Below are 12,738 nucleotides of genomic sequence, written 5' to 3'. Positions count from 1 at the left end.
ACACCCAAAGTAGCAGGGCGAGTGGCTCAAGAACATGCTGGACTGACCCAGGCTCCAGAGCTTGTCTTTAGGACTCTGAAGAAAGGTGTTGATTCCTGGGTCCCAGGGTGAGGTTCCAAGTAGAAGAGGGCTAGCAGGACACTGTCACCTGTGACTTTTTCCACACAGGAAATTCTCCTTCTTCCCCATCACAGCACCCATGACTGCTGTGACTTCTCACACTACATCTGAAACTCAAGCGTGGCTCCTGCCTCCCGTCACTCCTGCCAGTGAATAAGACTGCATGTTCTATAGCCTTTATTCTGTGACTTGCAGCTTAGCTTTCTTGTAGAGTAGATTGCTCTCCCCAAAGACGTTCACTCCTTATTTTTAAACATATTTAGAAAATGTAAATGCAGTCTACATTAGCGGCAGTCTGCTAACTTAGTTCAATACATGAGAAGTACTTAAGAATTGGAATCAGTGATGGGATCTGGGGAACCAATGGATGAATTGCATGTGGGAGGTGAAGCAGGTATTTAAACAGACACACACACACACACACACACACACACACACACGCACGCACTCACGCACGCACGCACACATGCGCGTGCACACCAGCCGCAGCAGCAGCAGCAGCAGCAGCAGCAGCAGCAGCAGCAGCAGCAGCAGCAGCAGCAGCAGCAGCAGCAGCAGCAGCAGCAGCAGCAGCAGCAAAAGAATCCCTGAGAGATGGGGGCAACTAGTTGTATTGCTTTTATTACAGATTCGATCTTAGCCATTTTCTCTTCTCACTAGAGTTTTCGTTTTCTAATTTGCCTTTCTCCCTGCCTTTAGGGTCCTCCTTTAACTTCATACTTCATGCAGTGTTCTGAAGTGGAAGGGAGAATGGTAAACAACAGCGACGCAAAACCTCACGAGCGCCCCCTGCTGCTTCTCTGGCGACTACACAAGTCCTTGCTTCGAATTCGCACAACCACAAGCTCCAAACGGTGCTACAGAAACCATTGTGGGTTTGCTTCATCTAAGCTGCAGATTCCTTCGTTGCTGGAGGTTTATAGACTCAGACGCGAGGGGACGGGATCGTGGCGTTTTATCTGAACTATTGTTTAAATAAATTGCTGATAAAAAATGAAGTCAAACAAGTTTACTGGGCCTGAAGTGGAACGACAACAATGTTGAAGATATGTTTTTAATCATACATATGAAGATGTTTATATATATATATATATGTGTGTGTGTGTGTGTGTGTGTGTATGTTCACATATGTATGTTTACATGTACACATATACATACATATATGTATATATTTCCATTGCAGCATTTATGTTGTGCTTGTATGTTTGCTTTATTTTCTCAAACAACTTAAAATTATATATGTATGTATATATATATATATAATTTGTAAGTAGTTTTGAATATGACGCCAAAAATACAATTAATGAAAGAAAAAGATAGGCAAAGGGCATTTTATAAATAGAATGAAAACAGTTGATAGAATAGAGAAAACATTTACAAGGCATGTGTCTGGATGAGCATTGATGTTTGGAATATTAATAACCGTAGCTCCAATGATACACAAATGATGACTAAGAACATGGAAACATTCACTGAATATTGATGTGCATGAGGCAAATGCAAGCCAAACTGCATGAGGTCTGATCCCACACACATCAGAATCAATGTTTTAAAAACAACAGAAAAATAACTGTTGGCACGGATGGAGAGAAAACGGAATTCTCTTTGCTGTTGGTACGAATATAATGTGGTGTAGCCCCTGTGGAAACTGGAATGATGGGTCCTCAAAAGCTTAAACACAGAATAACTCATCTGATCTAGCAACTCCACCCTGGTACACACTCACAACTCCTGAGAGCAGAGATCTGAGCAGTTGTTCAGGCAGCATTCCTAACATTAGTCAAAAGACAGTTCAACCAATCCCTCTTTCAGTAGAGGACGAAATGCACATGATGTATAATATACATACCATGGACTATTATTCAGCCTTAAAAGGGAGTAAATTCGGGGTTGGGGATTTAGCTCAGTGGTAGAGCGCTTGCCTAGTAAGCACAAGGCCCTGGGTTCAGTCCCCAGCTCCGAAAAAAAAGAAAAAAGAAAAAAAAGAAAAAAAAAGGGAGTAAATTCTGACAAATTTACATCTAAAGGAAGTTTGAAGATACCATACCAGTTGTTGAAAAGTAAATATTGACGAATCCACTTAAATGAAGTACCCAGCGTACTCAAGTTTATAGAGCTGGGATCATGCTCATTCATATCTAGTGGGAGAAAAGAACACATATTAGATATACAAAAACTGCTTCAACTCGTGCTCTCTTGTTCTCTCTTGCTCTTCCCCCTTTGTCTCTTCTCTCCATTCCCTTTCCCCACTCTCCACATGCTCATGGCCGGCCTCTACTCTACCCTTCTACTTCTCCACTCTCTCTGCCTTTATCTGCCCCTACTACCCTCTTAACTCCCCTCCCCATGCCATGAATAAACTCTATTCTATACTTTCAAAAAAAGCTGCTTCAAAAGTGGACATCTATCTCTTCAATGTCTATTTAATGTTTAACATTGAAAATTACACTGTCTCTTAACACTTTTATAATTGTATCTATTTTTCTCACATCAAACTCTTCATTCCTAAGACTTTAACAGACTTTCTCATTTGCTTTAGCTCATAATATACATAAAATTGTCACTGACCTACAGTGACAAACGTTAACGATAGGAGATGATGACGGCTTTTTAAAAAAAATGCATGTAAGCATTTCATGACCACAAAGTTACACTTTAAAAAATAAGAAGGCCGGAGGACAGTGGTTGTAACAAAGTAACATCACAAAGGAGGGAAGGGATGGCTGAATTGGGTGAAAGCTGACCAAAAAGACAGCCCATGCTTTTGAACGAGGGAGACAAAAACTAAACTATATCTCAAAGATTCATTTGGATGTTAAGTTATTTTTCAGCACATGTAAGAGCACTATAGAGCAAAGTAGGCATACTTATTTAGGACGGGGTATGTGATTGGGACGAGGCTATATGAAAGTAGTAACCTGTTTTGTTTGCTCTGTGAGGTTTTCTAGGACGTCCTTTTGTTTGAATAATAAAACATTCTATGTTTAGGCTTCTAAATCTTTTTTGAAACAAGGTCTCAATAGCCCAGGAGGAATTTCTAAACTTCCTGTCGCCATCTCCTGAGGGCTGGAATTAAGGCAGTGTCCACCATGCCTGGTTTTTATGCAGTGATGGGGATCAAATCCAGGACTCAGCACAAGAACTCTAACAATCAAACTACATCCCAGCCCTCAAGTGCGACTTCCTAGGCATCTGTCATCTTGATTCTCTTGTCTACCATGCACGATCTTGTCCTACAATTCAGTGTTGCCATTTGCTTTATGTCTGCTCTTTATTGTTAGGTATGCACAATTTACATTCCTAAAATCATTCCCGTGTCAAACATGAGCTTGATACAGATTGATTTCAGTGACTGTTAAAGGCCTTTCACCTGTGGCTAGGTCCTGGGTTATGTCCACTCCTATAGATCCTATAGATGGTCCCTGCTCTGTGTGTGTGTGTGTGTGTGTGTGTGTGTGTGTGTGTGTGTGTGTGTGTGTGTGTGTTGTTGCTGTTGTTTTAATTACATAGTATGCTCAAACTCAAAAAAACCAAGAGATTGCATTTTATATTGTACGTACAGTGAGATTCAGCTGTCCTGTGTTGAAGTCATGGAGAACCATAGTTTTACACAAGGCAAAGAAGATCCTGTATTAAAAAACGATCTAAGAAAGTGTGCAAATACGATGCAGAAGGAAGCCCAGTGACAGACCCTAGCTCAAATTAAAACTCTTCCGTGAAAGATTCATCGTCTTTTGGTCAACCATCATCAACAAAGTGTAGGTAATAAAATCTACTTCAGGGCTCTTGTGAGATAAATGAACTGATGATGTCTGTCAACCCCACAATATGCTGGGCTGGGGAGGAGTCAAGACCATCTTAGAGTATGTTGGCTCCTCCTTACTCTCAGCTCTACCAAGGCCTCCTCAAAAAGTGTTTGTGCCATGCAGGTGCATCTCCATAGTAACGCCTGTTGCTCTTAGCTGGTTTTTCTGGTCTCTTCTATGACTCTTAAACCCAACCCAGCTATTGCCTTTAGTGGCTGACTGTTTTTTCTGTCTCCAGTGTTTCCATCTATATATACACTGACTGAAAACCTGCGCATGAGTGTGTACATGAATACACACACACACACACACACACACACACACGCATGTGCGCATGTGCTGTGCTCTCTGCAGCCTGTACTGTTCAGTGCACACAATGAATCAGATCTCCAATCTTAGCTGCAAAATATACAAAAACACCCAGGTTCTGGTTTACACTGACCCTATACATAAAACTCATTTCCTCCTCTGTGCTCAGAACCATTTTAGATCTAGATAAAAGTGTAAAAAGAGACCCCCCCCAAAAAAAATGCCCCTTTTGTGATTTGGTACGGGGTGGAATTCAACAAATAGGGACAGTGGTGGGCTTGAAGCAATTCATTTCAGAATCAAACTTACATATTCATTAAAAGCACAGTAGAGGCTGTAGTATTTATTATACCCTGAGCAGTAAAGAATGTTTGCTTGGCTGCAGGCAGATGGACACCTAATGTGAGCAGGTATAGGAAACAAGGGAAGTCCTTTGGGATCTTTATTGCTTCACATAGGCATGGCCTTGCCAAGGACCACAACGCCTCAAACACACGAAGGTGGCAAAGCCTTCCTCAGGTACGGCTCAGGGGATAGCAAAGCCCTCCTATGGTTCTGTGTGTGGCTGGTAACTGTGCAGAAATGTCTACCTTAGCCTTTTCCGCCTGGATGTTTACTGCCTGAAGATTCCTCCCCTACGGAGATGGCTTCTACCCAGATTGGTGTGTCTGGTGTCTCTGTGCTCTGATGGATTCACGGCAGCCGCCTAGAAACTCAGTGTGTTTCCCATCAACCTCTCTGCTAAGGTAGGTTGATTATTTACAGCTGAGTAGGGTTAGCCAGACTCCGTAGGAGGTCTCTGTGGGGGAGCGGTCTCAGGCTGCAGTTGTCTGGGCAGCGGAAGCTATAGTCGATAGTTACTACAATCATTGGTTTTAGCTAAAGGTCAATGGTTTCTGAGGGTCTGTACATAGACCAGGGGAAGGCTTGGCATGGCTGTGCTCCTGCAAATACACATTCTCTCAGGACTTCACTATGTACTGTTTAGGTGTATTCGAAATGTCACATTTATGTACATAAATATGTAAATTACTATGCCTCAATCAAAAATATTTAAAAAATATGAATGCTTAAAATGATGGCCGTACCATGACTAGTCATTATACAATATATACACTTATTGAAATGCCACCCAACATTCTGTATTCATGTAGAACTTTTTAAAAGGTTTATTTATTTATTTTATGTATGTGAGTATACTGCTGCTGTCTTCAGACACACCAGAAGAGGGAATCAGATCTCATTACATGGTTGTGAGCCACCATGTGGTTGCTGGGAATTGAACTCAGGACCTCTGGAAGAGCAGTCAGTGAGCCAATCTCTCCAACCTCATATAGAAGTTTATGTATAAAATATGTAAGAGACATGGAGAAAAAACTTTTTGAGGTAAGGTTTTTCTGTGTAGCCCTGGGTGTTCTGGAACTTGTTCTGTAGACCAGGCTGGCCTTGAACTCAGAAGCTGACCGGTCTCTGCCTCTAAGTGCATTAAAGGTATGTGCCACCACATCCAGTAGGAAAGAAAATATTTGTAGGGGATGTGAGGTAGCACTCTAAATTTGTTAGCAGCTTTTCCCAATTCTTACTTAAAGGAGAACTTTAGCCCTTTGGGACTTGTACACAACCAGAGCCCAAAGATTGTGAGGCAGATCTACAGAGTCCTACCCTAATTTTCCCTAAACAAAGAAAAGGTTTGTTAAAGAAGCCCAATGGGGCTAAAGGCTTCTGGTGTGTCTGAAGACAGCAACAGTGTGCTTATATACATAAAATAAATACATATTTTTTAAAAGAGTTGGGAAACTAGCCTAGCTTATATCCTATGCATTTGTAAATAATGGTACACCTCTGAGTTTTTATTATGGGATGGGGGGCGGACAGGTGGAAAAGCCAGCAACAATAGCTAACATTTATTGAATATCTTCTGTATCTTTAGTGCTGTCTAGAACATTTTGAATACCTCTCAATCTTTTTTTTTCTTTTTCTTTCTTTTTTTTTCAGAGCTGGGGATTGAACCCAGGGCCTTGTGCTTGCTAGGCAAGCACTCTACCACTGAGCTAAATTCCCAACCCCAATACCTCTCAATCTTGACAGCAATCATGTTAGTTACTTTTGTATCTCTGTGACCACAATAGAGGGCAGGAGTGGCTTAAGAGAGGTAATATTTATTTCAGCTCACTGCTGCAGAGGGCTCTACTGACTTAGGAGAGGTAAGATTTATTTCAGCTCACTGCTGCAGAGGGCTCTACACTTCCTGGCAGGAGGGATGGGGCAGGGCAGAGGTGCTTGAGTCATGACCATGGGTGTAAGTGGTTGCAGCTATTCAAGTCATGATAGACTAGGAAACGGAGTGCAAGATAACAAGTAGGGGACGTTTCCATATCCCAAAGACCTGCCCCCAGTAACCCACCTCCTTTGGCTGAGCCCATCTCTGAAAGGTTCCACAGCCTTCCAAAAGTAAAAACAGTAACCCTGGCTGAGGACTGGGTGTATATACAAAATCTGAGCCTCAGATTGCATTTAAGATTCAAGTTATAGAAGCAATCTGATAAGAGATGCATGTTGGGTAGTCCATGCCTCAGACCATGCAGCAGACATACGGTCTAAGCACGTTATTGAAGCTGTGGTGCTGTGTAAATTCAGAGACTGGCCGCAGACAGTAGACTCTGAGTGGAGCAGAAATAAGGGCCAAGTCTGGGTCAGGTCAGCCTTGTAGCTATTCCACTCAAAAGGACAGGATCCCATGAGGCTGGTTCTCAACTGGAGCCCTGGAGTTACTATCTAAGCCTACAGGAAGAGCTAACCCAAGCAACGCCAAGGCAGGCATTGTCGCCTACTGTCAGGGCACAGGTAGGAAAAAAGAAAGCAGAGCAATGACTCGCCCTCTCTGACCTTCAGTGTGCGTCCACAGATTAGTCCACAGATGCCGAGACAAGGGGACAAGGGATGTACAAGGGAGAGAGATTCGAGAGGTTCTAACTCAGAATTCTAAGAGAGTCGGTTCTAGTAGGCAGTTCATTCCTTCCGTCATTCCACAAATACTGATTAAGCTCCTAATGCATGGATATCACACACACACACACACACACACACACACACACACACACAGGCACACACACATACATGCACACACAAGCACACACACATACACAAGCATGCACACACACACAAGCACGCACACACACACACACACACACACACACACACACACAGAGTCTTCTTGGTGTATGTCTCTGTGCAGACATCCATGACCCAGTTTCTAAGAATTTTCTACCAGTTTTCCTAGTTGTTTCCTGCTGTATGTTATGAGTACTGGAGTTAATGATGTTATGCTGTCTGTCTGTCTCTGTCTGTCTGTGTTCTATCATCTATCAAACTGGCTAGCGTACTACCTATTCTTTTATTTTGGCTTGCTACATATTTCATAATCTCACCCACTGGAAACAAGAGAAGCCCCCATTTTTGTGGACGTTGCCTTCACCTTTCTTTCCTGGCATCTAGCAGCCCAGACTGGAGGGGCTCCCCCACTGTACATGGGGCTGTCTTTGTTCAATAACGCTTGGGAGCACAAGTGAGCTCTGTATTTACCACCCTTTCTGCAGGGTGGCTGGGGCGCCTGGAAGCTCCTCGCACGCAGCCTTGCGCAGCCACAGGACTGACCGCCCAAAGCACCAGCCATGAGCTTTATTCCTCTAGCCTCTGGAGAAAAACCTTTGATTTCATGGGGATGATTATATTTATTCTTGCCCACTCAAGGATGAAGCCCAAGGAACAAGAGGTTCCCCCTTTCAGAGGCGTCACAATGGCTTACCTCCAGCCAAAACCCACGGGGTTTTTGTTTTTTGTTATTTCTGGGCTTTGTTGGGCCTCTCTTGGAAACGATTACTATACAACTTACTTAAAGAAAGAGTAGAAGGATTGAGCCTAAGAAACTCAGACAGAGGGGGGTAGAGTTGGAAGGGGTGGGTCTGCAGTGCAGAAGCTGGAGGGCGTATGTGATCAGAAAAAGAAGTGTGATAGAGTGCCCCAATGTCGCCAGGCAATGGGCATTCATTCCATTTTGTAGTGATGTTCTCAGCCTACTGCAAAGATGCAATATTCCACAATTGACTTTTGGAGAAGCCTAAAGAATTGGGTCTTTGCATTAAATTTTCAGGAAAAAAAGACAGCACACACACGCACGCACACACACACACACACACACACACACACACACACACACACGAGAGAGAGAGAGAGAGAGAGAGAGAGAGAGAGAGAGAGAGACTTTTATCCTAAAGTCATTGTAAATCCAAAGCAGGCTTTTATCCTCCACAGTTAAATAAGAAAGAAAGGAAAAAAAATCTCGAATACCAACATTTGAGGTACAAAGACTGTCATGGACCAGTGGAAGTTTGCAAAATTATATGTAAATGACTCTCTCTCTTTTTTTTACAAAAAACTGCGGTGGCCCTATGACACTCCCAAAGCTAATCCTAAAGAGAAAATCTACTTAGCAAAAGAAAGTTTTGTCTAATTTGGTTAACAGTTGAGAAGTGACAAAAATGTTGAATATATTAATAATTTATATTTCCAGGGTAACACTATATCTTTAATGCTTCACTGACAAGGGAAACTCAGAGTGGCTTAATGCGGGAGGCAGGGGGGCACATGTGAAAGGCCTTCTTCATATTCCGTATTCAGCGCTGTTGAAAATGGGTGTAAGACATGAGCTGCAATAATGGGCGCCATCCATTCTTGTATTTCTGCATAATTTGTTTTTATCCCATATTGCCCTGTGTGCACTGGCTGCCCAGGGAGGCCTGCTCCTTCCCTACAAGTGTGCACACTCCAGCTCTTACCAGCTCAAAAGGAGGAAGATGGTTCCCGTGTCATGGAGGAATCACTTTAAAACTCTCTTGTATGAAAGATTCTTACAAAAGTGTACCGATGCACACGTACACACACACACACACACACACACACACACACACACACACACACCGTCATATTTATGTCACAAGTTACACGGCATGAGTGATGTAATAAAGGGCTTTGTGTGTTTGCCTTTGTGTAATGAAAGTTGATGGTTTACAAATCGTAGGTCATCCCATTCCTTGACCTTGGTAAATAGAGGTCAGGGCTCTCTTAAACCCTGTCTTCCACCCCGGAATAAATCAGCCTACTTCCAACCTCCAGGTAATCAGAAAGCAAAGTCACCCTGCCCTTCTCCAGCTAAATGACTTTTGGAAACTGAAAAAAAAAAAAAACGGTGCTACATAATATCAAATTACTTCTTTAAAGGGCACCAATTGTTAACAGGACCAATATTCAAAGGGAAAAAAATTAATGGTGGAAAAAAATCAATTTCCACTATTTCGCCTGGTTGGGTGCTTTACTTTACCTGTTGATACAGCACGCGAGTTCATTTTGCTGTTTGGGTCTTAGAAAAAAAAAAGGGGAGTGTGATCTACTAGTTTAAACCTATCACTCCGGAAGTGAAAACCATTTTGTCAAAAAATCAGTGTCCTGAAAAACTGTAAATGCGTGAAAAATCACCAGCCACGCCCTCCCTAGACATAACCTTTCTCACAATGCTCTGCATTGCCGAAGCATTGAGGGAGATTTAAAGCAAAAATTCACCCTAGAGAGGGACTTGGCCGACCTGAGAACTCCCACGGAGGACCCAGCTTTGGAACTAGCATCAGAGTCAGCTGGGAGTCCCTGGGGGAGGGAGACACATCTTCCAATCAGATGTGTGCTGGCATTTGCCAGGGTCCCCTAGAGCCCTGTGGAGGGGTTGATTTGTGCGTCAAAGGCAAAGTCCCAGAACCCTCTGAGGTCCAGTGATTGTCACCCAAAGAAAGAAAACAAACTGTGTTTCTTAGACAACTTAGAATGTTACTTGCTCCACGCACTTATTTATTTATAAATAGAGATGTATTGAGGCGGTGACCTCAGCTATTCATTATGGCTGGCCTGAGATTTGCCCTTTCGCAGACAAGTGAGAGGCTGCCCCGAAGTAGGAAGGGCCTCCAGGCCGCTCTAGTAAAAGGGCTCGATCCATTCTCGGGGTTGTTTTTTGATTTGCATACTCTGACAACCTAAGGCCAGGTTCCAGATTTATGCTCATATCTGAGGCAAAGGGCCAGGATTCAGGAGAGGAAGGTGAGCTTGAGCACCCCAGGAGCCTAGTCTCCTAACCCTAAGAGACCTCTCTGATATCTGCTTAAACTTCCATTTCTTCTTGCCTGGGACTGCGCAAAGGTCCTCCCTCCTCAGCCAAATTACTGAACGCTCTCACCTGGGCTCCTAGCAACCTTAGGATTCCGTGTAAGACACTTAGCGTGGGTGGTTTGTGGGTGAGCAAAAGATAAAGAACTCCACTTCTTTAGCACAAAATATTTATTGGTCTTTAGCACAAAAAATATTTATTGGTAAGGGAGGTCCTTCTGAAGGCGAATTCGCTCCTGGTGCTCTCCCATCCGATTTTTGTTAGCGCACTATTTACACACGTACAACATATACATCGTCTCAAACTGGCACCAAATCGCAAAGTAATCTATGCGGTGAGTGGGTGTCAGAGCACCGGAGGGTGCTGGGGCGTGTGCAGGTTGAGGGTGTTGGGGTGGCCATGGCCGATCAGATTTAGGTAATGCCGGTCCAGGCCCTGCATCGGAGCCAAGAAGGGGCTGTGGGGCTGTGCGGGAGTGGGGAGAGGTACGGTCGCGCTGGACAAGTAAGGCAGTGCTGGGCTGCGGGCCGCTCCAGGAGGCCAAGGGAATGAACCTGGGGTAGCCCCCTGCGGGAACACTGTGGCTTCGCCCGGGCTGTGGCCCGGGAACTCTGGGCCGGCTGGATGCAGTTGATAGGAGAAATCCGGCTCCGGGAGCGAGAGCGGCGGAAAGGCGGGCTCCGCGCCCAGGCGAGCCTTGGATTGCAAGAAGGCAAGGATGCGCGCGTACTTGGTGTCTTTGGTCTCCATCCGCTCCACGGTGGTGAGGTAGTGCACCAGGTTCTTCATGCACTCATGGTAACCATAGTGGAAGTAGTTGGCAAACTCTGCTAAAAGCTCTGCTGGGGTGGCAAAAAATAAATAAAAAGAAAAGAAAAGAAATGGCAGGAAGAAGGAAAGAAAAGAACAGGAGCCCCTCCTAGAACGCTCAGGGCGACTTTACAGGGTTTGGGCTGGATTCTCATTTGAAGCTGGCATTCTCTACTCGACAGTCTAGGAATTGGAAAGACAGTAATCTTGTCTCCCTAAGAGCCTGACTACACCCCTTACCCTGCCACCCCCCACCTGTGAGGACCTGCTCATCCATGGCACCCAGCAGGTACATTTTCAGGAGTCAAGCGCCGGTCCGTTCTGGCGGCTTCCCGCTCCCGGACTTCCCCCCACTCTCAGACTCCAGGTCTCCGCGTGGCACACGATCCCTTGTCAGGTTTCCTTTGCCTGAATCAATGCCCACCTTTTTCCCTTCCCCGGGGAAAATCCGCGGAATGCAGAGCTCTGAGGTACTGAACTGTCATCTCCAGGATCTCCGCCTTCTCCAGTTTCCCGGAACTCTGCAAAAGAAGACAGGAGCCTAGCGCCGGCCCACCCACAGCAGACCCACACAGATGCTCTCTGTCTCCTGCAGAGGACCAGCCAGGAAGATGCTGGCGCCAGAGAGGTTACTACCACTCAAGTCCCGGGAGTGGGGCGAGTTCTCTTAGACCTGCAGCGTCCACAGAGGCCCCGGTGCTCTGCAGAGAGCGACGGTGGAGGAGTCCCCAGTACTGAAACGTTACCTGTTTTGCCAGGGCCATGGGGACTGTCTTGCCCAGTTCGTTCAAGCAGCGGTTAATTCGGTCCCTCCTTCGCTTTTCGATCACTTTATGAGAAACCGGGGTTCTCTGTAAACAGAAAGTTTTACATTTAAGATGGCTTTGCCCAAGGGGTCATCCAAGGCAAAGCCTGTGTGCTACAAAGGTTCACTCGCCAACCGTGCCCCACCATACTAGACCAAGAGAGCTCTGTGTCCCCGGAGCTAATGCTGGAGCGTTTGCATTTTAGCTTCCCTACACACCCCTGCCACCACCAAGCTGAATGCCAGAGCTTTGGGACGTGGCCACCAGCCTCCCAGCGTGAGTTCTCTCCAATTATGGACTCTGTCTCTGTCCCCTTTCCAAACCACTTTGGATTTCTCCACACTTAAAGTCATGGGTGGCGCATCTTAGTCATCTATGCAGCCAGACGGCAGGTTGGCCAGTCACACTCTTCCACCACCAGAGCGCAAGGACTCACTTTGCGTTCCTTGAGCCTGTCAGACATTCTGGGGTGTGTGTGTGCGCGCGCCCTCGGCAGAGGCAGTGGCGGGAGGCACTCGTCCACGTTCCACCTCGTGTGCCTCTTCAAGTGTTTCAGGTAGACTGCAGCCTCCCGGGTCCGAGGGGGCTCCCTTTATAAAGCAGCCATCTAGGACTGCAAGAGCATTCTCACGAGTTGAATTATTCCATAGGATTAGGCATTCTGCGTTTGGAGCATGTA

General features: G+C 45.2%; 1 protein-coding gene and 1 non-coding gene across 3 annotated transcripts; one reads left to right on the top strand and one right to left on the bottom strand.

Annotated features, from left to right (window-relative positions):
* Nucleotides 1–2,003: 2,003 nt before the first annotated feature.
* Nucleotides 2,004–2,084, top strand: Trnat-agu36 (transfer RNA threonine (anticodon AGU) 36). The gene has a single exon. It is a non-coding gene; the product is annotated as a tRNA-Thr (tRNA).
* Nucleotides 2,085–10,739: 8,655 nt separating this feature from the next.
* Helt (helt bHLH transcription factor) lies at nucleotides 10,740–12,522 on the bottom strand. Of its 2 annotated transcripts, none has more exons than XM_008771272.3 (4): nucleotides 12,496–12,522; nucleotides 12,000–12,104; nucleotides 11,678–11,774; nucleotides 10,740–11,285 (listed from the first exon to the last, which is right to left on the bottom strand). In XM_008771272.3, the coding sequence occupies exons 1-4, from the start codon at nucleotides 12,520–12,522 to the stop codon at nucleotides 10,789–10,791; spliced, it is 726 nt and encodes a 241-aa protein (XP_008769494.1). In that variant the 3' UTR covers nucleotides 10,740–10,788. The 2 variants fall into 2 exon arrangements, with proteins under 2 accessions (XP_008769494.1, XP_063132057.1); XM_063275987.1 differs by having other exon boundaries at nucleotides 10,740–11,282.
* Between the last annotated feature and the right edge of the window lie 216 nt (nucleotides 12,523–12,738).

The sequence above is a fragment of the Rattus norvegicus genome, chromosome 16, assembly GCF_036323735.1.
Source record: "Rattus norvegicus strain BN/NHsdMcwi chromosome 16, GRCr8, whole genome shotgun sequence".
In the NCBI taxonomy this organism is placed as follows: Eukaryota; Metazoa; Chordata; class Mammalia; order Rodentia; family Muridae; genus Rattus; species Rattus norvegicus.
This window is presented reverse-complemented; position numbering and strand designations above follow the sequence as displayed.

What these genes read in the sequence shown, in the direction of transcription:
- Helt (XM_008771272.3), bottom strand. Translation starts at nt 12,522, where the DNA reads ATGTCTGACAGGCTCAAGGAACGCAAA. An exon ending in ACAGGCTCAAGGAACGCAAA is followed by an intron (nt 12,105 to 12,495) that starts GTGAGTCCTTGC and finishes TTCTGTTTACAG; the next exon opens with AGAACCCCGGTTTCTCATAA. An exon ending in TCCCCGGGGAAGGGAAAAAG is followed by an intron (nt 11,286 to 11,677) that starts GTGGGCATTGAT and finishes TTGCCACCCCAG; the next exon opens with CAGAGCTTTTAGCAGAGTTT.